We start from the raw sequence: 27,267 nt of genomic DNA, 5'->3' as shown, positions 1-27,267 counted from the left end.
GATCTTGGGATATTGGGCCTGCCTGGAAGGGCCTTAAAAGGAATAGAAAAGAGAGGTCTAGTTGATCAGAAGGTTGATCTGAACAAAACAACTTGTGCTGAAAGTTCTTGGAATTATCAATGTGTCATCTAGATTGCAGAAACAGAAGTTTTAATTACAGGAGTAACCATAATCTCCCCATATATTCAGCCACTCAGGATGAGCTTACTGTCCCAGTAAAGTGGATTTTTCAAATGTTAATCATAGAAAAGGAGTTGTAGCTCAGTGGGAAAATGCATATGACCACATCATGGGCTAAATAGGAAAACCTATAGCCTAGTTGCTGGATCGCAACCACCATTGACGGTGTTGGGCTGACAGGAGTAGCACTCTGGCAATATCTGGAAGGACAAAGAAGTCTTCTCACCTCATAATGAACAAAGTCCAGCTTCTAAACCCCAACACACAAACACACACTTTGTACAATCATAGCAAATTATAGCATGTGTCAGAAGAAAGTGGCATTCATTAATGTGTACATTTTAAAATATGTGTTCATTGGTTGCTATATCAACCAAAAACTGCTTCACTTATTTCTAGGTACCTGCAAGCTGTTATCTCTCAATAGACAACAGAAGGTATTCAAAAGCCTTCAAGCTTCTTCTAATACAATATGCATGATGTCTACAGTCCAGTGAGGCATGCACTTATGAAGTTCGGTTTGCCATATCTGGCAATGGCTACACTATGAATACAAATCAGATCCTAATGTTTTCATGAAGTATATGAACTATTTGCTCCATCAGAATGAAATCAGAGAGGGACCTTAAGGACATGTGAATCATAATAACTGAATGGATGGATGGCTTCCACTGAAAAACATCTGATTGGAAATGATGGAATTTGCTTTAGATGTTTTGCCTGCAATGTCAACTTTCCATATGTAATGCATTTCTTGATGTGCTGATCAAATGAAACATCTTCACCTGGGAGTGTGTAATAACAGGAGGCTAAGGAATCAACAGAAAACCATTGAAAACTGCATAGAGTTGAATTCATCCTACCAAAATACAGATATCCAACCATGTAGACCAGGGCATTCTTGGACTTGTATTACATTCCCAACTATTCCAAGCTTTGGATTCAACTCCTTTTCTTCAATGAAGCTTATTCTGAGATAACTGTATACAACTGTAACTTTATTTTGAGCACTTTCCCCATAGCAATGAACGGTTTTTTAACATTATTTCTGGTGATGAATCAAGCACTATGCACAAATTCGAAGCGATTTCTGAATCATTAGACTTGATTCCCAAGTGACATAATTAGCATACTGTTTTTGTTTGGGGATCAACATCCTGTTGCTTTCTTCTGATTCTGGAGGACTCATACACATAATAAAGCAGGCAAATATGTCCAGCCAGTCAAATTATATTGCTGAGGACATTGCTCATTACTACCACATTACAAATGGGTTAAGTCAGTGTTAGAATGGAACAGATTGTCTGGGCTGGGGAAGACAGCAGCTGTCACAGCACGACAGCTTTCTTGTTAGTGAATCTGTTTTACTGACAAGGAAGGTATTTTTTTTCTTAAAACTGAAAAACCACTGTTCATTGATAGTATGTTAAAGCTGATATACATATAGGTTTCATAGAGGGGAGAATAGCCATGAGAAGCACCCAACTGTTGACATTACAGATAAATTAAGTTTAGAAACTGCTTTTGCAGCAAGCTACAGACAAGCAAAAACAGATCGAAGTATATGAGGTTAATTAATGACAGAGTCATAGTCCAATGTTCAAAAGACTCTATAATAGGTAAAGTTGAATAAATCCCTAACTTGTCCCAACTGTTTGCTTTTTTCTACTAGTAGTATAGTGTGATCTAATTATCTTAGTCAATGTACCTTCCTCCAGTTTCACAACTCGTTCCTCTATGGACCTCATCACATGGAGGTCCCCAATCGAGGTGATAGTGGGGGGATTTGTCACAGATTGTGGTGAATCTGGTGTGGGGCGTAGGGAACCCATCAACTCACATTGCCCCTACCTCATTCCAATGCACAGCTTCCTCCCTTTGTTTCCGATGCAACACGGGAAACCTCCTGTGTTGTCGGTGCTGCTTTGTATGACACTTCGACTTCACTTGAGCCATGTAGCCCCATTGAAGTAGATCAATGTTGTGTGATGGGATCCCACAGACTCCGTGCCTCAAGTGTGGTTTCAAGTTTCGTAGGACAGACAATTTTGCCCTTTGATGAGGTTGTAAGTCCAAATATTTTTTCCTAAAATGCGAACCCCTGGATTACAGAGGATGGGACCATAACTGTGTAGTGTGAATGAGTCCCTAAATTCTTGTAATGATGATAGAGTTATCCTTTTCTATTTGCTATTTTTAACTTCCTACCAGATTGAATGGTGGACCCCATGTTATATATGCTGCTTTAAGTCTCCTTTGTGGAGAGAAAAAGTGGGTTATAAATAAACATAGTAATAACAACAACAACAACAACAACAACAACAACAATAAATGTGGCAAATCCACCCTGGGTTTTACTTCTGCTCTGAGATGAATGGGAGCTCTGTCATTGCTAGTTCCCAACTAGCAGAGTTTCTGTTCAACTCAAAGCAACCGTAAAGGGAGGTACTGAAAAATCCAGAATGGCTTTACTGCCTACTCAGTGGTAGTTCACCAGCCCCCCTTTAGGGACTGTATTAAGCACAAAACTTCTCTGCCTCAAACAAGCAGCTCCAGGGCCCCAGCTTCAACTATATTTCTGGAAATGTTGCTTTTTCCCCTTAGCAACATCCTATATAAAATTTTGCATAGCACCTGAGTTGGCTTCATATAACTTGGTCCCCATCTGCAATGACCATATAATGAGTTTCAAACTGCACTATATTGCTGTGTAGATGGCACCTTGATCCCTCTCACTTTCACTTAAGCGGGAAAATCTTTTAAGTGGGTTGTTGTAGATTTTTTCAGGCTTAATGGCCATGTTCTAGAGGCATTCTCTCCTGACGTTTCGCCTGCATCTATGGCAAGCATCCTCAGAGGTTGAATAATTTTTTAAGATTTATTCTTGTGGTTTCTCTAATTGGAATGAAGCTACCTATTGAAGGTGAGTGCAATGGTTTCAGTCAATTCCAATGTAAATGGGAGCAATTGGATAGCATGTCCCAATTTGTTTTGTCATGGAAATGCATTCATCTTTTCATGTGAATCACTGACTACACTTGCATGAAGAGATTGACACTAGGCTCAGTGACTTTATGTATTATGTATTGTTTGAACCCAAACCATTAGGCATGTGCTATTGATAAAAAAAGTTTCAAATGTCATTAAAAAATTAGAGGGTGCTGGCATTTCATTTCTAAAATGCTTCTAAAATATAGTTAGTAAAAATATTGTTACTATGAATTTTGTTACTTTTTCATTATAGTAATTGTACATAAATACTATAATTGGGAAAACTTCAGGGGCTCCTTTCTCCCTCATTTTTACAGCTGTTGGGGTGAAACATGCTACAATAGTAAAACAAATTTACCACTGTTAGTTCATCAAGTTTCAGCACTTTTCACTTATCCATGGAGTTTTGGATTATTTTCAAAGTTTTTATAAACAACATTTTAAAAAACAAAAGAACTATCTCCTTGAATTTTCTATACAAGGACACAAGATATAAGGGGATCATCCCCCCCCCCCAATGTTCAGAAATATTCATACTTCTACAGATTTTAGGGACTTTTTAAAGTTTTGACAAAAACGTTTTCTTTAAACCACAAACGCTATCTCATTGAATGTCTCTCATATTAACCAATAGGAACCAATATTAACCAATTCTACATTTTCTCATAATCCTAGAGTTGGAGGGACTGCCAAGGGCCATCTAGTTCAACTCCCTTCTTCCACGCAGAAGGGCATTATCAGAACTATCCTGACAGATGGCTATCCAGCCTCTAAACAAATTAATATGCTTCTTCTATTGAGTTCGAAGGGACCCCCAAGGGTAATCCATTAGGGATTTCTTCCCAGCCCAACACAGAATTTTACTTACTAGAAGTGTCAGTCAGTCCTCCTCTTTGTAGATTCAACACCTTATTGGAACTCTGGCTGGCTGCTGCTAAGGAGGGACAAATCTCTCCCCTATCCTGATTGGGGCTTTCTGATGCGAGCAGAATTCTGGGAAAAGTAGTTTAGGGCAGCACCTTTTGAATTCCCTGGTATAGGGCTCCTCAACTTTCCAAACTACATTTCCCAGAGTTCTGTGCTTTCTCAGTCTCTTCCCCAGTGAATACTGCTCTCTGCTTTCTCTCTCCTGATGGTGAGAGGCCATTAAGAGGAAAGGCAGCCTTTTTTGCTTTGCTTTGATTCCTAACAATAAAAATAAACCTCACTTTGGGAGGCTTCCAAGATCTACAAAATGAAAATGAAAAAGAATAGGGTAAGTTTATATTCTTCAGTTTTTGGCATGGGCCATGCCCACATGTCAGATACTGCCTTGTAAGTAAGAAGTTAACTAATTTGATATGACTTAACAATGACTAACAAAAAAGCACATCCTTACAAATTATTGAACCTGACTCCTTTGTATATCAACCACCATCTTATTGTTGCAAGCATTGCTGTGTATATGGCCACATACCAATAGTCTGAATCAAGTGCAGTTTGATTTGTAATTGACATGTATTTCCTGATATACTTTACCACCAGTTCAGACACCCAGGAAGCACTTTTCTATATAAAAAAAGGAAGGTAGGGTCCACATTGCTTTTTACTTGAGTTCTTTCTTTCTATTTTTTTAAAAGAAAAATAAAATGTCAGTGCTGCACTGATTGCTCTTGCAGGAAAACAACTGACTGCTGCCTAGATTTTTGGACATTTCAAATGACTGGTACAAGCTAAAAGCAAAGGTTTGCCTGCCTGTGACACCACCTGCAATTCTTGACAGATCATCTAGTAAAGGAAAAGAAACTCCACAGCAAGTCGTCAGAGCTAGCCATCAAAGAAATAAAAGAGAACAAAAATGCCTGAGGGCAATGATTACTCCAATCTGTATTTTATAACCATTTGGGAAGCATTCTTTTTATTGCTTGGGTCAGAAATTCATTGATGTTTTCTGTTTGAAACATAACAGTGGATGAAGGCAATTAAAATAATTCCTTTGAACATATTTTTCAAAATCTCAATAATTATTCAGTGTGACTGCCTGGCACTCACGCTGAAAAATGCGTCTCGAGCAGGGGAAACATTTATGCATTCCCTGGCATCCGGATCAACTTCTACAGCTTGCCATTTGAACAAAAAGCTGTAAGTTTTTTTCCCCTGACAGCACCAGTGTGATGCCATCAACTGCTTCTTAGCTCAGAGTGTGAGCTGATCTCAGTCCTTGTCCTCCTCAGTTCATGCATCTGATCAATTCAAGATCTCCATTGAAGTGGAAGACAGCTTATTCTGATAAATTCTGGTCATCAAATAACAGAGTTTATATGACACTGTTGGACAAGAGTATGTATGACAGAATAGTGAGGGCCTTTTCTTTTAATGAAAGGATATATTTGAGCTCTTTTTCATACTGTTTATGTGCAACATTGGACAATCTTAGAATATTAATTCTGAAAAGCCTTATTCTTGATTAGGCAGCCTGGATTCAGTAGCATTATATGCAGAAATGTACATAGGGTTGCAACATGTGCGCACAAGCCATCTTGTGTAGATGATCTTGCCTATTACTATAAAATTACTTGTGTGAATTCTAATGGAAATCTAGAATAAAACCTTTGGACAACTGTTGAAATCTAAAAACACAGTCAAATGTTCATCCATTTGTTGTAGAATTATAATATCTATACATTTTATGGAGCACAGACAATGAACTGGAATCATTAGACTTGTGATCCCACATTTGAAAAATCATCCAGTTCACACCCCTGGAGGAGCATCTATACATGAACAGAATAAAATAAGCACTTTCCAAACACCTCCAAAAGAAAGAAGAAAAGAGGGGATTCACTATAGTTCATTTCTATTGCTTGAAATCATGATTTCTCATTACCGAATGGAGTCAGTGCACCTGATTAGAAACTGTACCCTTTTATCACACAAGATCTCACAGATGTGGGATGTGTCCCAGACTGATTTCCTTTCCTGCATATATGTCAAAATCTTAGTGCAAATGGGAAATCCTTACATGTCCATTATTGCTGTCCTAGAAATGATAGCTGCTTTTGTCAACAGTTGCAGTACTGAATATGCTGCTTTCATCATCTCTTCAATAGCATGGAAGGGAAACAATGTTGCAAGTCCTACTGTGCCGATGTAGCAGTTATAGCAATATTTTAAAATATCTGCATTCACTGATAGAAAGGGTGTGTGGACTGTAGTGCCTTTGTGATGTTGTTGAACTGCAACAACCAGCCTCCTAAGTCTTGACTAAACAAGGTGAGGCTACTGAGAGTTGTACTTCAACAGCATCTGGAAGGCCACCCAATTTGTACCCTGGTTTACAATGTGATCAACACATTTGTCTGGACTATAATCAAAATGTGTTTTAATTTCTTTGCACATGTGAAGAGAGTAAGTCAGTAGTTTGCTAACTTTGAGCTATGGTTGGAGAGAATATTCAAAGACCTGGAGGAAAAAACAAGAAAGAGGCTCTTTAGTACAACACAATACCAAGAAGAATCCCCCTTGAGCTTTCTCTTACTTTTTCCTCAGTTCTTGAATAGGCAACTTAAAGAAATATCCTCTTCAAATTCACCTGATTTCCCCCCAGTCTTCCAGTTTCAGACATTGGGGTAGCCATGCCAGGATGGTGGAAGGCTGAAGCTTTTGGTGAATCTCTCTCAGCTTTCCCGTGTTTTCCAATGACAAGCACAATGGGGCAGGAGAGATGCCAAGCAAGAATCACCAAAGGCTATAGCCTTCTAATATTTTGATGACGTTTTAGTTTTGTAATTTTGACTGTTTCAACTGTTGTTTAATTTCACAATGTGTTATCTTGTTTTGAATTTGGCTAATTATCTTTTTATTCATTTAGGCTGTTTAAATTTGGCTCAATGGACTTTTGTTTGAAGGGATATGTAATGGTGTTGTCTGTGGGTTTGGGAGAGACATGCAGATCTGTTCTTGTGAACATCTTTGAATAAATTATACTGTCTTCATTCTCTGGTATTTGTATCCAAGTGGGTAATGGCATCATAATGATGAACATTGGCAGGCCTAAAAGGAACTGCATACATTAAATATTTCCTCATTGCCAAAACTGTCTTGATAAGTGTAGAATTATTCTGTAGATCAATCAATAATTTCACCAGAATAGTTTGTGTATCTCATTCATTAGGTGATACTGTGAAAAGAACTCCAACATCTGTGTGGTTTCATTCATCCCCTGTGTTTATATTCAGGTTGTTTTGTGTTTAAATGAAACTATTGTTTCTAGAAATGCATGTTGAGTTCTGTTTTGTCAAAAGAAGAAGAAAAACTGAGTAGCTTTAAGGTGACATACTCTCCAAAAGATTAAAGAAGGGATGATAAGTTTCAACAGCAAGAAGCCACCATCAACACCACAGTCCCTTAATTTCTTCCACAGCAGGTTTGAGAGTACAGATATAATTAAGTTCAGGCAACTGGTACAGTATGTCTGAATTGAAAGTAAAATTAGCAGTATGGCTAATATTATGCAAACCTCCATAGCAACAGTAACACAGACTTCTAAGAAATGCTAAATAAGTTAAGCTGCTCAGCAAAAAGCTTAAGAAATGAAATAAACCCAAACTTGTTGTTCTATTGAAACTCTTTTCTCTGAAACGAAGGCTTTGGTAAAATCACCAGAGGGTGGCTTATATCCTCCATTTTCATGAAGTAAACTCCTCAACTCTGATTTTAACCCTCCCACTCTAAAACTGACACTGAGATTTGCAGTATCTTGTAAAGCAATTAAATTACATTTCTGAGACATACAGATCTCAGATCTCACACCAAGGGTTCAAGACATACATGTGTCACCCTATGGCAATTAAAATACAATGTGACAAACTACAAGAATGGTCAGAGACATGCTGTTAAATAAAGCTGGCCAGTGCTAATGGGAGTTGCAGTACAATATCTGGAAGGCAACTATCCCCTACACAATCTAGAAGTTATAAGATGCCATGTCTTGGATTTGGGATCTCTCTCCTCAGGCTGTTGATGCTACCTTTTGCCAAATTAAATACTACCTTTTAGTATCACATTAGTTAGAGGATGGAGGGTAGTTCTAACTACAGGCATTCTTCCATTTTCACAGGTTTTACATCCATGTTTTTGATTATTTATATGCTTGTACTGCTGTCTCAGCCTCTCAAACTTGGGGATGCTGTGTGGAAAGGAGTTGGGATCTTCAGAGTAAGTGAAGTGTGTAGCCTCCTCTTCTCCTTCTTGGGACTATTGCAGGTAGCCTCTCCATGAGGACCACATTTGCAATGCCCCATTCCTTGCTGAGATATGCATGGTTGTTTTTCACTTTTAAGGGAAGGCTGTGCTCATATTCCCTAAAAAAAAAGTGGAGGGATGGCTGCATTCATTCCTCCATTTTGCTTCTAGCCCTTATTGTCTGATCACTGTTATTTGATGTCCTTTGAAACCACTTTAAATATAGTAGTTTAACTACATCATATGCATGTTTTGTAATAATAAACATCTCATTTAAAAAGCTACCTATTTGCCCAATAGAAAACATAACTAAACTTCTATGTGTCTTGTTAACATATGATTTTGAGTTTTAAACTCAGCTTTTGTCAACAGAAATGTAATTAAAAGTACCAATGCATATTCACACATTAAATAAAATCACAACTGTCATAGCTAAATCCATATTTTCACATGGAAACTAGCATACACACTGCTTCTCAGACTAGTTACCGTTTCTTCACAGAGCCCTTACATACACACACATACGCCCACGCACACCCTTCATGTTTTCCAAGGTCATCATTTCAAAAGAAGGAGCAGATCAAATACACATATTTATCATGAAAACACACTTTATGCAATAAAAACAGTGCAAAGAGGGAAACAGATTAGTAGGAGCACTATTTATGTTGCAAGGGCAGACAGGAACCTTGTTGTTTATGTCTCGTCAAAAGCAATCCAACCACAAAACTTCAAATTTGAAAAGTAATTTAAAGTGGATAATTTTTCTTGCATACATTTGGAAGACTAAGCAGCTGTTTGCTACATGAAATGAGTATCCAAGATTCAAAAATATGCCTTGTGTTTATGCAGCATAGCCTCTCAGAATTAACTTTAGCAATATACTGTGCGGAGCAGTAAACGAGGGAAAAATTCCAATCAGGAGGAAATTATCAACTGCATCTCAGTGAGGATGCTATTTCATGGACCTTTTAAAGTGGAATCATAATAAATCAGAAATAAGACAATAGGCTCTAGCTAACAAGGAGAATGAATAGAGAAAGTAGAAGCCACCAGCCACTCATCATATCTGCATTATATAGATGCACCTTGCTGGCCCTTGAGTGGACACACCCCAGAAGGCAAGACACTGATCTACTGAAATGTAATTTAAAGGCATCATTTGTGTAAAAGCAGACACATGGTTGTTTGTTAAAATGCTTATTTTATTGCATAATAGTAGCATTTTATCCCCATTTTTAAGAAAAAGAGGAGGTGTGAGCATTAGGAGAAGGGAAAAAAATGTGCCAGCTGGGGTTCATCCCTTCTCAGAAGCAGGAGAGGAAAAGCTACTGTAACCGCCTGTTTGTTTCTTTTTTTTAACAAGGGAGCTGGCTGTGGCTATGGCTTTCCTACTTTCCCACTATGGCTTTCCCAGCAGGCTCCATTGTTTTAAATAAATAAACAAACAAGCTGGAGCTGGCTGGGGCTTTTCCCCTCTTACTTCTGATGAGGGAGGATCCTCAGCTGGCTCTAATGCGGCCATTACATGAGGAAAGTCAGAATAACAATTTTGAATCCTAACTATTACACAGTGAAATATGGTACTGTAACATTACTGGGCCTAAACTTGTCATTAGACCTGAATAAAGTAGACCCATTTAATCATTGGGATTGAAACTACACATGGACTCACCAGTAAAAATATTGATTGAATATGTCTGCTGTAGTTGGGACTGACCAAAATTGTGTCAGTCCTGGAATTCTAAGCTTGAGCAAGTCCATTTGCTAAATAGAAGCAGGGAATCTAAAGGCAGATCAAAATGTTTTCAGAACTCCACTTGTACATGTCTCCTGCATTCCAACTGTTATTTGCCTTGCTCAAGAGAAACTTCCCAACCATCCAGAAAAGATCACCTATTGCTGATTACATTCCAAAACAGAATCCAATATCCCTAGTGCTACTGTATTCCATACTGGGGACAGCAGTGATGGACAGGCTCTCTGTTGTGTCCTTAATGTAGAGCTGGTCTGGTGTAGCTTAGTCAGATTCCGAGTGCTCAGAAGATGAGGAAGGGGATGCTGGGATAGAGTCAGAGGGACCAGAGGAGGATAGAAGTGGCCTGGAGAGCATTGATTTGGAATCTTCTGGCAGTTCCCATGAGACTGGAGAATGCGATATCCGTTCTCATGAGAATCTGCCAGAAATGCAGGCTGAGAGAAATGTGGGAGATAAATGTTTGTCCAGGTCAAGGCACTTGGAACTTTGGAGACAGAGCATGCAACAAAGACAAAATCACTTTTCCCAGAAGCTTAGATATAAGGAGAGGAAAAGCAGGTGTGTGCAGAATGATGTCATGGGAGGGATTGAAGCCTTTTAAAGTGATTTCTGCTGGTACAATCCTTTGTGAGAGCAACGTTGTATTCAGGTGAAAAGCTCTCAGTTTTTGGTCCTACTTTTTGGAATTCATGTATTCAAGTTTCTAAGTTTGTTCCTGTTTATAGTCCATGTGTGGCATAGATTGCCTTCCTTGGATTTATGTTATCTTGTTTATGGATATATCTGTTGATTGATTCTTGAGACTGTATTTGAAAGGAGTTTGGACTCTTGGCTATCTTGGAAATACCTTTTGGGACTTTGATTCTCTTTTTGGATTTGCTAATTTTGATATACTTTTCTCTAAATAAACTTTTACTTACTGGATTATCTGGACAGAGTGTGGTTTTTGGTTAAAATGTGTTTCAGGGCTCTAGTGCAACACCTGGATTGTCTGAAGGTCATCAACACAAATACCCTGTCACTCCCAACTTCCACAAACACATTCCAGCTTCCATCTGTCAGGGGTTCTTTGGTAGTGTATTGCATGTTAGTGTATTGCATTGGACTCAATGGCCATTGTAGTCTCTTCCAACTCTATGATCAGTAGGCAGCCCTTACAGCCTTATGTTCTTCCCAAGTTCTAGCACCATATACAAGTGTCACTTTGTGCAGGGAACAAGTATGAATCAATCTATCCTTCCATATGTATAGAAACAATGCCTTGAATCATTATATAAGCTGGAAAAAGAGGGTAAAGCACCCTCTGGAGTTTCCGCAATATGACTTTCAGAATTAGACACATTGAAAATAACAAAGAAGATTAGGAGCATTATAGGAATTTGTTTTCAAACATGAACACACACACATCCATTGAAAATTAACATGCAGACACACCCACAAATCATTTCTCTGACTTGGAGCAGCTTTCCTGCCTGCAGCTGTTCTGTTAAATGCACATCTGGTGGGTGTAATGGCTTCTCCACCCTGATGAGTTAACTCTCTTGCCAGGCATATGCTGATTTGCATGATACAGAGATCACTATGTCTCTTTTGTAGGAACCACTGCTTGTAGAAGTTTCTCCGTGAATCATTGCTTACCCGTACATGCTTAACCATCTATCAATATTTACAGCTATTTTAATTACAATAGTAGAGCCAAGGCCATTAGGACAAATTGCACTTTGCTATGTGCTGCCATAAATCTGGCACAACACCATTAATTTCTAGACAGTTACTCCAGATTAACAGCATTGTAGACAGAATCAGAATCCTGTCTAAAGACAGTAGAGCTGTAAATGATACACTGTTTCCACATCAAAGGGCCAAGTGACCGTGATCTTTTTACCAGTTCGACTCCCTTCCCCTTGTTAATACAATAGTTTACTCAAAAATCTTCTTTTCATCTCACAGACAAGGCAATAAAGTTGAGTCTCCAGTGTCAGAGAACCAGAAGTATACTAGGAGCAGTATACTGTGATTTAAGTGCAAGACCTGAACACACAATATGCTGTGCTGTTATGAGACTTGCCTTCCATACTGCATGAGATTCCCAATACGAGTAATAGAAACCAGGTTGGAATACACCAGTATATATTTGATTAGTTTCCTAAAGGAAGTGAGTTTCTAATTTGCTATGGACAGTAGAAAATCTACAAACACAGTGTATAAAAATTGCCCTTTTTGTTGACCAGATCATATAACCTGGAACAACATGCATTACTGTGCATGGAAATCAATTTGGCACAATCACACAGATTCAAAAATGGAAGAAAGTCTAGCTTATTAGATAATGTATTTGATAGAATACCACATGATTATTCAGATTTGTATTATCCTATTTGGAATAAAACCAATGTATGTTATACAGCCAGTAAAAAACTCTGTATTCAGATAATTGAGACAAGAGTAAGAATTGCCTTGTTGTCTCCAACTAAAAACTCAAGTGACCCATTAAGTGGTTTCCAAAGGACTCACCTGTTCTCTGCAAACTCATAGATGGAGCATGTTTAAGATGAAACAATTCCCTTTCATTTATATAGTAGTCAGAAATGTACATTTTCTTATTTCTGAGGTAGCTTTTACTTGGATGGAATTCTAAGAAAAGTTTACAGATATCACATAAAATGTAGAGGCAGATTGCAAAATTCTACAGTTGTATTGCTGTGATTCTACTGTTGGAAAATGAGGATGTCCTGAGTAGCAGCCTGCTCTCTTTACACATTTTCTTTCTTTCCTTCCTTTATTTTTATCCCACATTTCTTCTGATATAGTGACATATTAGGCAGGCTGAATAGTTCCACAGAGACCTACTAGAGAGGTAGCTCTGGACAATTCAGGAAAAACTCTTATTTTTCTATCTGTGACATAAGCAATAGCCAAGAAACTAATCTGACCAAAATAATTTTCCCTGACAACTTGCTGCTAGAAGAACAATAGATTCTCTAGGAAACAGAACATTTTTGGGTTAGTCCTTTTAGACCACTGACTGTGTGCTAAAGTCAGCATCAATCCAAAAAACTCAACAACAGCTTAATGAAAATAAGGACCTCATCACATGGCAGTTGAGAAGCTGGAGGACAACGGGGGACAGCAGAAGAAACCATGAGGCAGCGTACCATTTTGTCCCCTTACCGTGGCTGGCTTTTGAATAAGTTTTTTTTTACTTAATGCTATAAGAAAACCAAGAATGTGGAAATTTGCCAGTTTTGTTCATACTGATTTTCTGAAGTGCCCACTGCCATCCTTGTGTTTATTTGATTGTGTATCTTTTGTTTCCATGTGTACTTTCAAATGAATTTTTTTCTTTCATGTTGCTAATATATGTATTGTAGCAGGTATTCTAAATTGACTAAAGTAAATTTGTATGACTTTTCCAATTATATATATTGTTGAACATGAAAGGTTTTAAAACAAACACATGGATTATTATACTTTCTGCACATAAATTTCACAATTGTACAGATTTCAGGAGTAAGGCGCTTTCTGTTCCATCAGCCATCTCAGCTGGTTTTTTAAAAATAATTTTTCTATATGAAAATACAAATCTATTTTCCATCCCTAAAGAAAACCTCTACCGTGACTCTGTTGAATGTAAAAATTGGCCTTTAGCAGACAGTGTCTTCTGTCAGACATTTCCATGTAGATTACCATGTCCTTATGGAGCTATGAACAGCCAAGCAGCATAAGTAGGTACCTAAGAGGCAAAAACTGGCAGAAGGATGCCTGTGGCTGACCCTAAGCCTACAATGTACCATAGAACCTCCAAGTCAGAGAGTGAAGTGTTTCCTTGATAGCCTCAGCAGTGATTTGAAAATATTAAAACTGAGCATTACTGTATACTAGAGGAATGGATGATGATTTTCTTTTGTTACATAGCAGCAAAGAAATGGTGCAAAAGCAGCAAGCAGGGCAGATAAGGAACAGCACTGCAGTCTCTGACAGCTTTTTTTTTTTTTTTGCAAACTAAGGGTAATAAGCAAACTAAGGGTACAGTTGTAATGTATTTGAAAAAAACAAAGTTTAAAAACTTGGCATTATATTAAACATCCTTTGACCAGTAGCTGCCCACTTGGAGTGCCTCTGGTGTTGCTATAAGGAGGTCCTTCATTGTGCATGAGGTGGGGCTCAGGCTGCATTGTAATAGGTGGTCTGTGGTTTGCTCTTCTCTACACTCACATGTTGTGGAATCCGCTTTGTGGCTCCATTTCTTAAGGTTGGCTCTGCATATCATTGTGCCAGAGCACAGTCTATTTAGCACCCTCCAAGTCACCCAGTCTTTTGTGTGCCCGGAGGGGGGGGGGGGAGTCTCACATTCAGTAGAAGCTATGGCTTGAGTTTCTGGGTTTTTGCCTGCCACTTTTGTCATGTCAGGAGCTACTTGAGAAACTGCAAGTTGCTTCTGGTGTGAGAGAATTGGCCAACTGCAAGGATTTTGCCCAGGGACGCCCGGGTGATTTGATGTTTTTATCATCCTTGTGGGAGGCTTCTCTCATGTCCCCTCATGAGGAGCTGGAGCTGATAGAGGGAGCTCATCCGCCTCTCCCCGGATTCGAACCTGCGACATGTCGGTCTTCAGTCCTGCCGGCACAGGGGTTTAACCCACTGCATCACTGGGGGCTCCACTGTTTTAGCATGATGAAATGTGTTCCACACTGGGCATGCGTACTCAGCAGCCGAGTAGCAGAGCGCAAGGGCAGATGTCTTCATGGTGTCTGGTTGTGATCCTCAGGTTGTGCCAGTCAGCTTTCATATGATATTGTTTCTAGCATCCACTTTTAGTTTAACATTCAAGCAGTGCTTCTTGTAGGTCAGAGCATGGTCCAGGGTAACTCCCAGGTATTTGGGTGTGCTGCAATGCTCCAGTGGGATTCCTTCCCAGGTGATCCTCAGAGCTCGAGATGCTTGTCTGTTCTTAAGATGGAAAGCACATGTCTGTGTTTTAGATGGATTAGGAATCAGCTGATTTTCCCTGTAATAAGCAGTAAGGGCACCTAGAGCTTTGGAGATCTTCTGTTCAACCATTTCAAAGCTCCCTGCTTGGGCAGTGATGGTGCAATTGTCAGCATAGATGAAGCTCTTTGTCCCTTCTGGCAGTGACTGATCATTTGTGTAGATGTTAAGCATTGATAGAGCAAGCACGCTCCCCTGAGGCAGGCTGTTCTTCTCTTTTCACCATCTGCTTCTCTGGCCTTGGAATTCAACAAAAAAGCTCCTGTTTTGTAGCAGATTTCCTATGAAGCAGGTGATAATATCTTTTGTGATATTATAGGTTTTTCTTGGGAGAAGGTGATGATTTAGAGTGTCATAAATTGCTGACAGGTCTATGAAGACAGTTCCTGTAATCTGCTGCCTTTCAAAACGACCTTCTTCTATGTGCTGAGTCAGATTCAACACTTGTGATGTGCAGCTTTTGCCATTCCTGAAGCCAGCTTACTGTGGAATCATACATGGGTCTATTTTTTTCCATCATTCTATGCAAAACAAATCTCTCTAGAACTTTGTAAAAATGACACAACAAGGAGATTGGTCTATAGCTTTTTGGATCATTGCGGTTTTTGTCTGGTTTCAAGATAGCCATGACTCTTGTTTTCCTCCAGCTATCAGAATTTTTTTTTAAAAAAAGACCTATCCCTTTCAGACGGCCTACCCAGCCAGTTTTATTCACTAATGTTAAACTTGAATCTCATGTTTAATTTTTGTTCTGTGTATTTAAATATGTATTTTATAGAAATATGTTTGAATATGTGTATTTTGTAGAATGGTTTTAGATTATTGTGTGTATTTAGCAATGTTGTAATCTGCCTCGAGCTATGGGGGGGGGGGTGTAATAATAATAATAATAATAATAATAATAATAATAATAATAATGCAGTACAGTGCATCCACAATTCAACTAACAATGCTTTGATTTGAAAAAAACTCAAAAGCAAATTTTCATTTTGCTGAGTAATGATTACAATATTGAAGTGCAGGCATACTCTAATGTAGCCTCCCACCATTTCATGGGCTTTCTCCAGCACTCATTTGAGTTGCTCCCACTTTATATAAGGGACACAAGTTTACTACATCATTGTATATAATGGGACTTGAATATCTGTGTACCCATGGAATTGAACCTCAGAAAATACCAAGGGCTCACTGTATGCTGATATTGATGTGGCTTACATCTAGATTCTAGCTATGAGTACTTTACAGAGCTCCCTTCTTGTTTGATGGTTTCAAATTGAAACCTATCTGTATAGGTTTCAATTTGAAACCATCAAAGAAGAAGGGAGCTCTGTAAAGTATTCATAGCTAGAATAATCTTTCCTTTTTTGGGGGGGGGGGGGTCCAGAGGGTTTGGAGAATTCCCATGATCCCAGACCCCATGATCCCATTGGCTATGATATCTGGGGCTAACAGGAAACATGACTAGCCCTAGGCCCTGCCCTGGCCATTAGTTAGGACCCTGCCCTGCACTTTACCCATGTCCCTGGCCCTATGCTTCCCCGCTAGTCCAGTCCTCCTATATACAGTGGTGGGGGGGGGGGGTATTTAGTCAGATACCAATTGTACAAGGTCTTACACTTAAAAAGATGAGAAAGGCCTGTAATTCACTGAAGATGAAATGTGGCTGGGTCTTTCAGCATGACAATGATCCCAAGCACACTGCCAGGTCAGTGAAGGAGTGACTTTGTAAGAAGCATTTCAAGGTCCTGGAGTGGTCTAGCCAGATTCCAGATCTCAACCCTATAGAAAACCTTTGGAGGGAGTTGAAAGTCCGTGTTGCCCAGTGATAGCCCCAAAACATCACTGCTCTTGTGGAGATCTGCATGGAAGAATGGGCCAACATACCAGCAACAGTGTGTGCCAACCTTGTGAGTATTTACAGAAAATATTTGACCTCTGTCATTACCAATAAAGGATATACAACAAAGTATTGAGACGAACTTTTGTTATGGACGAAATACTTATTTTACTTAATTTGAAAATCATTTTGTTAAAAATAAGAGAATGTGATTTTCTGGATGTGTTTTCTCATGTTGTCTCTCATAGTTGAGGTCTACCTATGATGTCAATTACAGGCCTCTCTCATCTTTTTAAGTGGGAGAACTTGTGCAATTGGTATCTGACTAAATACTTTCCCCCCACTGTATTATAAGGAGCCCCAGGTCCCGGCCATTAGTTAGGACCCTGTTTTGCAGTTTACCCATTTCCCTGGTCCCATGTTACTTTGTTGTATAGCCCAGCCCTCTCATAGTTGTTCAGGCCCACTCTGAAATTCTGGCCATTGGTAGTTGAATTTTGCCCAATGGAAATTAGTACTGGAACTGGCTTTTAAATTTTAAATATGTATGACTGTTTTAATAGTATTATGTTTATTTTTATAATGGTTATTCTGTATGATTTTGTGTTGGTAACTGAATGTTTTACCTATGCTGGAAACCGCCTTGAGTTCCCTCGGGGAGATACAGTGGTATACAAATAAAGTTGTTGTTGTTGTTGTTGTTGTTGTTGTTGTTGTTGTTAAACATCATTCAGAACATCTGAAGGGCATACGGTGGAACAAGGCTTATTGCAAGTCAATGCGATGCTTCCATGTCTTAGATCACCGAATGCACTTCAAGGGTCTTGTTGTCACCCTACATAATTATAGCACTATGATTCTACTATAACAGCCATGTCTGCATCTAAAGAATCCTGAAGTTTGTAGTTATTTAATAGGCACAATAGATCCTCTTTGGCTGAGATTTCTGAAGATAGAGAATAGAGCTCTTTGGCTAAGAATTCTGAAAATTCCACTCTGAATTGTAAAACCCTAGGATTTCATATGTTGAAACCATGGTTAAAGTGGAATCATAGTTTTCTAATTGTGTAGTGTGAAAGAGTCCTCGATTTTCGTTCAAATTTCCCAAGTGCTGAGGCTTATTCCTAAATAGTTAATCTGAAATGGAACCAGCAGCTACTACTGAGAAGGCTGCTGTGCAGTCAGTTGGACTCCACACTATGCGAAGTCTTAGATGTAACTTTCAGCCCAAATCGAATACACCCAGTAGCTAGGAACTATAGGAGGCATATGCCTTGCTAATGTAAGTAAGCTGTAATTTGAAATGTTATTCCTCTCTCTAGTCAGAATGAATATATGCTTGTAGAATAGAACAGATGTCGGCAGTATTTCTGCATTCCATTCAGTAATGCTAAGTGAGGCGCTAATAGGTATGGACAGCCAAAACGTGTAAAATCAGTCACCTCTTGGAAAAGACTTTTTAGGATATCTTGCACTACGATGTATTTTTAAATCATGTATGTCTTGGGTTGTTATGCATTGCCTTTTCTTTTTGCAGAAATAACACTGAAAGCCTATTACAAAAGCTTAAAGTAACCTCCAGTAAAATGGAAGGTGACACAGGCTATGAAACGCCAAGAAATAATACAGACATGTATTTAAGAGAAAGCACTAAGCAACAGAACTCCTGAAAGCATACTTCTGAGACGTTAAAACAGCACCTTCTCTAAATACTGCCTCAGTCTTTGAAAAAAATCAGAATGGTAAAATGAATGCTACAAACCATCAACAGCGAGAATCTGGAGAGCTCAGCAAGGAAAGAAACATCTCTTCTCTTGTTATTTCAGGCCAAGAGTCCATCTAGTCTGGTGCACTATTATTAGAGCTTATCTAGTGTTTATGGGAAAATATGGCTGGAAAGAATATCCTCAAACATTTGAAGCACAGATGAAAAGGGACTTTCCTGAAAGTTGAGATTCAAAGCTTAATTAGAATCATTGCAGCTCAGAACTATTTTAGCCCAGAAAAACTATGATGTGATTTTGCAGAGAAAGTAAGATTTTTGGTGTAGAAAGTAACATGAATATTTGTATATGCAGAAATCATTGGTTAAATGATTTCTTCATGTTCACAGGAAGGACATTAACATAGATTTTTATCCCTAAGAAACTCATCTCATCACATGCTATCACCTGAATCCAGGGAGCAGAGGCAATACTCAACTGACAATTGATTTGCCTAAGGACATATCTACACTGCAGAAATAATGCAGTAACTGCCATTGCTCGGTGCTGTTAAATCATGGGGGTTTCAGTTTTACATGGTCTTTAACCTTTTCTGCCAAAGAGTGCTGGTGCCTCACCAAACTACAATTCCCATGCTTCCATGTAACTGAGCCATGGCAGTGAAAGTGGTGTCAAACTGCATTAATTCTACAGTGTAGGTGTGCCATAATACAGGAATGTGAAGCTGTGGGAGACTAAGGAACCTCATGCATCCCCAGAAAACATTGGAGAGCTGCAAGCCCATAACATATCAATATCTACCTCCCCCCCCCCCGCCCCATTTTTGCCCCTGCCCACTCCCTATAGGCCATAAGGAGATGCTTGATTTTGGCACCTCTTGGAAGTGAGTGGAATATTTTCTATTAAGAAAAAAGGCCTCTCCTGGGTATCAAATGCCCCAAGGAATAAGTAATGTGGCAAAATGTGGGAATATTTATTTATTTATTAAGTCCATTTCTATACTACCCCTCTCAGCCTTCCGGCAACTCGAGGCGGTTTACAAAGCAAGAATTCAATGCTACCAAGGACACAATTACAATATACAATATAAAAAACATCAGCAACAATAAAATCAAACATCATAATGAAACATTCTTCAATTAATAATCATTAAAACAATGTCCAGTTCTGCCATATAGTTATTCCATTGTTATATCCGTTACTCCGTATTTTCAAGTGCCGCTCAAATAGCCATGTCTTAAGATTCTTCCGGAATGATAGGAGCGATGAAGCTGATCTAATCTCCCTAGGAAGGGCGTTCCACTTGGGGAATATTCCATATCTCCCAAGTGAACTTTGGGGTCCTCATTTTTTTCTTCAATTTTTGATATCTTTGACCCCTGGGGTCAACATTTTGCCCATTCCTAATCTAATGGAATTTCCTGTTTGTTCATGACTTGAAGTATTCATGATAAAAAAAAAGAAGAAAGAAGATTAATTGAATGGTGGTCATTGTGAAATGCACTGGAGGTGCCAAGGTAGACACTATATAACTTTCAGACACTCCAGATGGTTTTAATCTGTTTAATCCCCACTAGATATATGAAACTCCTGAAGTACTGGTTATGGGCAGAACTATTTTTTACAGGTAAAAATGTACAGCTCAGTGATGAGACACCTTTGGTTTTCTAAATGCTGCTGGATCTCTCTGAGTCCTAACCAGGACAGATAAAAGTCTGTCAGTGTATGCAGAATTATTACCTAAATTCTGCTTCAACTAAAAATTGAGATAGGAGTTTTGTATTCTCACAAAGCAAGAGATGATCAGAGGAACAATAGCTGGAGGAACAGAAACAAAATGCAGGGATGGCTGCACGTTTTGTACAATTCCATATATATATATATATATATATATATATATATATATATATATAATGTGTATGTGCCTTCATGTCACTCATCAACCTATTTATTTATTTATTTATTTACTTCATTTGTATATCACTCTTCTCAGCCCTTAGGCGACTCAGAGTGGTTAACAACAACAGTTTCAATATACACAGTACAAAATCATTGGACATTTAAAAGCATAACGATTAAACATCAAACATCAATACATCAATATAACAAATCCATCACGTCTCATCAATAGAATCAGAATCCAGTCTCGATATCCATTATTCCATGTTCCAATAATCAATTACACTGCCTAGTTGAATGCCTGTTCGAACAGCCAGGTCTTCACTCTCCTCCGGAATGCCAGTAGGGGGGGGGGGGGCGATCTAATATCCATAAGAAGGGCGTTCCACAGCTGAGGAGCCACCACTGAGAAGGTCCTGTCTCTCGTCCCTGCCAGGCGTGCTTGTGAAGCCGGCGGGATCGAGAGCATGCATTTAAAAGGGTTTTCTTGCAGTAAAAATAAACCTTCCCAATAATTGACCATAGGAATGCTTAGGGTATGTCAACTAGGGTTGAACTATGTGGAAACTTTCTGTGCAATGTGGTGATGGATGAAAGGATATGCCACAGCATGGAGCCATGGCAGTAAAATGGCACCACTGAATGGTGTTGATACATTGTTCAATTAAAGAAGAATTCCTCCCAGGGTCAGTCCAAAACATTTATCTGGAAATGGCCAAAATCAACAGTGATGCGGCATTGGCATACAGTAAGTCCAAGCCTGAATCAGCTTCTTTGGACCATCATCTCATCCTCCATGTCACTGCTGCCATTCCCAGCCAGCCATGGAGCTTCACTTGACCTCCTGGCCATGACAGAAAACCTCTGCTGACATCTGCAGAGGCATCAATGATTCACTATGGCTGGCTGAGAGAGGTGGCAGTGCCATTGGCCAAACCCTCTTCTTCTCCAGTGCTATTCAATGCAGTAATAATTGAAAGTTGGCAAATGTTGTTGGGGACAATCAGCAGTGGATTTAAGGTGATATCACCTTTTTTTGTCCCTTCAGAGTTACCAGCAGAGAGGTGGTTAAAATTTTCCCACTTCATTATCTCCTGAATAATGCCTGGTATTACATAGCATCACAAAATAGCATGAAGGTAGTTTAGTTTCTATTATTGACAATATACTGAGAGTCAAAGATATCAGGACTTCATTCAAGCACCTTATGGCTTGATAGACTGGAATGTAGTCTAGTGAACTACAACTTGGAAATGCTAGTGTTTAAGCCACTCATTCATTTGTGTTTTTCTTAAATGTTCATTGTTTAAGAAAAACTAATTTATGTCATTATTTGTTAATCAAATATAGTAAAACATTAATTTTAATTTTTTAATAAAAATAATTTAAATCACTAAATACGTTCATTCCCGAAAATTACCCCCCAAAGAAACAAATGTGAATTCATTAAACATAAATTAATATAATCTGAAAAGTTAATTGTTGCTCAGGCAGTGAATGTTACTGGCAATTAATTATTTAAGTAACAACTATTAAAATGGTTGATTAAAAAAAGAATTAGTGGGAAGAAATTGAGTTTTAATGAATTATCTCCACAATTGCAAGACAGCTATCTGGCTCAAGTTTCTTTGGAGTTCAGGGGCAAGGAAAATATCTTACGTGGGCCTTCACATACTGCCAAATTGTTTACCTTACGTCCCACCCCACCCTGCCCCACCCTCCAGGGGAAGTATTGCCATTGTGTGATGTAAAAGCTTATCTTTTAAGTTTTTTTTAAGCAAAAAAGTGTTGCAAGTCCTACATAGACAACCAGCATGGGAGAATGGTGTGAGTACTGAACTAGGTTTGATTATTAAACCATGGCCAAATGCATCCTCATTTGGCCATGAAAAGTCACGAGTAAGCTTGGGCAAATATATTCTTTCAGCTTCAGAAGAAGGCAATGATGAACTCTTGCTAAGAAAACTTTATGACAGTTTTGCTTTCTGATTACGATAAGTCAGAAATATTTCAGAAGCAAATAGAGCCAACAATGTTCGATTGGGTGAAGTGAATGTAGGTTTTGAGATGGAACGAGTTTTTTTCTGTGGCTCCAGATATATGGGGTGGGTCTACACTGACTCAACAATATGGGTTCCCTGTGTGGGCCACACAGCCACTCCCCATTGTGGATACAGAAGGGAATCCTGACTGGACGGCCTCCCTTACCAACCCTTCCCATCCTCCATGTTGCAATGGCCTTCAGCCACAAGATGGGTCCTATCTTTTTGCCAGTGATGTCAGCCAGCGTGATGGAAGAGGCAGAAGGGGAGATGGGAGAGGTGGGAAACATGGGATGGCAGTTGTGGCTGGTTCCGTTTTGGAACAGGACCAATTGTTCAGATGGGCCTAAAATTAAAGGATACTCCAAATTCTGGGCCAGATTTCTGACTTCCCCCAAATTTGGTTAATGTGGTATAAGCAGGGCCGTAGCCAGAAAAAAAATTCGGGAAGGGTTGAAATTTGGGGGGGGGGGCTTGAAAATTTTGGGGGAGGGGTTGAAAATTTCAGGGGGGGGGGGTTAGGGTCATGCTGAAGCAAAGAGCACAGCAGGGGGCAGAGCAAACTTCAATATGCAGCTCCGCCCCTGTCAACCACCTCCACCAAGTCTGGCCTCCTTAATGAGAGCATTCAACCCCCCTCCCCCCCAAACCTGGTTGCTTTGCTACATCAGCTATTGCTGCAAGTAATAACAGTGTGAATAAATTGTCAATATTTGCTTGACATAGTGCTTGCAGTTCTGGAGGGACTCTTAATTTTTTGCGTCTCATAGACTTAGCATGGGGATTGGGTTAACCAGTTAAAATTCATGAGTAAACCAGGTTTTTTTTTAACCTGAAAAATTTCGGGGGGGGGGGGGGGGTTGAATCCCTAAAACTCTCCCCTGGCTACAGGCCTGGGTGTAAGGATGCATTAACGTGGCCTTGCCACACATTACCCTAGATCAGTTTCATGAGGTAATGGGCTGCCCCAGAACTGATCCAGCCCCAATCAGGGCCATAGCCGGGGAGGGGGGGGGGGGGTTGAAGGGTTCTACCCCCACCCCTGAAGCCTACTTTACTCATGGATTTTAACTGGTTAACCAATTTATGAGTAAACCAGGGTTTTTTTTAACCTGACACATTTCAGGGCAGGGTTGAACTTTTAAGCCCCTGCTCTGGCTATGGCCCTGGCCCTGATCCATCCTAAATAGTCAGTGTAGGCCAGGCATCCTCAAACTGTGGCCCTCAGAGTGTGGTGGAGTTTCCAATATTTTGGGATATAAGCAGGTTAAATGAGGCCTACAGTCCTCCAAAATTCCCTGGAGAAGTAATGCCCCCCCTACTCTAGTAGCAACCCACTATTGGACATAGAAAAGCACGTAGGAATAAAATATCAGTTTCAGTGGTGGTCAAGTAGAATGAATCTGATGGATAAGTGAAATTCTAATATTATGAGAAATATTATCTATAGCAAACCTTCATCACTCCATGCAGGATCTTTTTACAGATGTTATAACAAAGACACATGAGATATGCTCAAAATCTGATGCCATGATGCTGGTTCCTTCCAACTGAATGTCCTTTTTCTTTTCAGTCACAATCATTTTCATTAAAATCCTTTCAAATTTAATATTGAATGTACACACATACAGACAAATAGAAAAAAACCTTTCTGCATATATGCACACACACACACACTTGTGGATATAACTTACAGTTTACTGTGACTTTTACTTTTTTCACATCTGGGACTGAGACATCATTTTCAGCACTGCATTCATATTCCCCAGCTTGGTCTCGTGTAATTCCATAGATGTCCAGATACTGTCCATTTTCAAATGGTTTTGCTGAAATTAAGGGGAATAAAAGAACAAGAGTGATTGTTTTTTTTTTTTAAGAAAAGGGATAGAAATAGAGAGAGAATAAGAGAGCATTTAGAGAAAGTTCAATTGGAGTTGAATGAAGCTTGGTTCAGCATAAACTGCTGACAAGATTTTTCCCAAAATGAAAGGGAAGAACAATAACATATTTCACCACTCCTCCCATGTACAGAAAATAACCTTACATTGCATGGTGTCCTTTAAGTAGCAATATTATAACAACGACAAACAAAGGAAACAATATACACAATCTCTTTATAATTGATCAGACTTACCTAACCTCAGCATACATCAAATAAATCTATGCCCATTTTGCAATTGAGTTGAGCAGCCTTCTAGCAGGCTAGACAAAAAATCACCATTACATTTCAGTTTATATTGACTTTTACAAAATATAAGGTTTCACTTTAACTAGGAAAAAAGCTGACACATATTTCAAACGTTTCCAAGGGAAAAGCATTTCATTTTTTTATTAAATCTTTGGAATCACCATGTTCTGTTAACAGCTTCAATACCCATTGTGTCCTAGCTCAGGTTCAAATGTGTATATACAAACTGCTACTGTACGTGACTGATTTCAAAATCAGAAAAAAGAATAACAAGAGAAAGGGAGACAAATACTCTAGGCTTGCTTAGTCAAAATACAGTTGACTCACTGTATCGATGGACTCTTTATCCAATGATGCAACCACCCACACCTTGAAAATATTTTTTTCAAAATTCAAAAAAGCAAACCTTATATTAAAAAGGTATCATTGTATATAATGGGACTTGCACATCCATTGGTTATAGTATTCCAGTGGAGTCCTGGCACCAAATCCCAGCAGATACTGCATTGATAAGAAATTTCCCAAATCCAGGCTGCATTCTTGCAAGTTCCTACCAAAATGGGGTGAACAGTTATCTAAACAGAAAACGGAAAAACACCCAAGAACTTTGTTGTTGTTCATTCGTTCAGTCGTCTCCAACTCTTCGTGACCTCATGGACCAGCCCACGCCAGAGCTCCCTGTCGGCCGTCACCACCCCCAGCTCCTTGAAGGTCAGTCCAGTCACTTCAAGGATGCCATCCATCCATCTTGCCCTTGGTTGGCCCCTCTTCCTTTTACCTTCCACTTTCCCCAGCATTATTGTCTTCTCTCGGCTTTGCTGTCTCCTCATGATGTGGCCAAAGTACTTTAACTTTGTCTCTAGTATCCTTCCCTCCAATGAGCAGCCGGGCTTTATTTCCTGGAGGATGGACTGGTTGGATCTTCTTGCAGTCCAAGGCACTCTCAGAACTTTCCTCCAACACCACAGTTCAAAAGCATCTATCTTCCTTTGCTCAGTCTTCCCTAAGGTCCAGCTCTCACATCCGTAGGTTACTACAGGGAATACCATGGCGTTGACTGTGTGGATCTTTGTTGCCAGTGTGATGTCTCTGCTCTTTGCTATTTTATTGAGATTGGACATTGCTCTCCTCCCAAGAACTAGCTGAATAGAAATATGAAATGGGGAAGCAGTTCTAAAACTGCTACAAAATTGGCAGGAGGAATACATTCAAATCCGTTTGCTCTGATAACTCCAGTACAATAATCTCCATAGGAATAATTTATACAGCAAAATGTTTTTATTTTTGAGTCTTTGAAGTAAGACATAGGCTTTTTAGGGGAATAAGAGTGTATCCAAATATTCCTTACTTTATGGTCTCTCACATTTTGGGATAGTCTGCTGTTTGAGGAGTATTTGCAAAGATTTTTTTAAATCCCTGCATGACCTTAGCCAAACGTCATGTACAGTACCCCCCCCCCCCCCAATATATGCAATTGCTATGTTGTGGGACATTGTATAAATGTGGAAGTGTGGATAATAGCAAAAGTTTTTTCACTGGCAGAAATATTTCCTCTACTTAATTTCTGCTCAGTTGAAGGAAGAGCAATTTAAATTGGCCTGCTTCATGGTCTAGGAGAAGGTGGGGCGGTTTTTCATCTTCTCTCTGGCAATGGAGCACTTTCTAGCTGCCCCTCTGTTCCTTATCTGATGAACTAGGATTTCCCAATTCCATTTCTTTAGTTTATCACTGCTGAATATTTATTTATTTATTTATTACTGTGCTTGTATACCGCCGTTTCTCAGCCTAAATTGGCGACTCAACGCGGTTTACAACATTACAATAACAACAATATTCAATTTAAAACCATAAAAGACAACATACACAATAGACAGTATTGGCCCGTCGATAATAATCCAGTGCATCTCTTAACTAAAATCATAATCCAATTTCATCGTCCATATTACCAATCCTTTAGTCGTCAGTTCATTGTACCGAATTAGCCAAATGCCTGTTTGAACATCCAGGTCTTCAGTCTTTTTCGAAACACCATCAGCGAGGGGGCTGATCTTACCTCCATGGGAAGGGCGTTCCAAAGCCGAGGGGCCACCACAGAAAAGGCCCTTTCTCTCGTCCCTGCCAGCCGCACCTGTGAAGCAGGCGGGATAGAGAGCAGGGCCTCCCCAGAAGATCTTAGGGTCCTGGTGGGCTGATAGGCCGAGATACGTTCGGATAGGTAGGTTGGGCCAGAACCGTTTAGGGCTTTAAAGGCCAATGCCAGCACTTTGAATTGAGCCCGGTAGCCAATCGGCAGCCAGTCAGTCCGATCGGTATTCCATCAGTCCAGTGCTATCTATCTATCATAGTTAAGTATAGTAAACTAATTTGTTTTGTCAATGTGTGATGCACAGTCAACCATCTACTGATCACACTTTAGCAACCTTATAGTTATCCCT

At 39.4% G+C, this 27,267-nt stretch overlaps 1 protein-coding gene across 2 annotated transcripts in view; it reads right to left on the bottom strand.

Annotated features, from left to right (window-relative positions):
- Positions 1–27,267, bottom strand: part of NEGR1 (neuronal growth regulator 1) — a 624,711-nt gene that overhangs the window by 154,177 nt on the left and 443,267 nt on the right. For both annotated transcript variants that reach the window (XM_060773729.2, XM_060773730.2), the window contains exon 4: positions 24,339–24,470. In XM_060773729.2, coding sequence (XP_060629712.2) covers positions 24,339–24,470 — 132 coding nt within the window. The remainder of the gene's footprint in view (positions 1–24,338; positions 24,471–27,267) is intronic.

The sequence above is a fragment of the Anolis sagrei genome, chromosome 4, assembly GCF_037176765.1.
Source record: "Anolis sagrei isolate rAnoSag1 chromosome 4, rAnoSag1.mat, whole genome shotgun sequence".
NCBI lineage: Eukaryota > Metazoa > Chordata > Lepidosauria > Squamata > Dactyloidae > Anolis > Anolis sagrei.
Note: the sequence above shows the minus strand (reverse complement) of the source record. Positions and strands in the feature narration are given on the sequence as shown.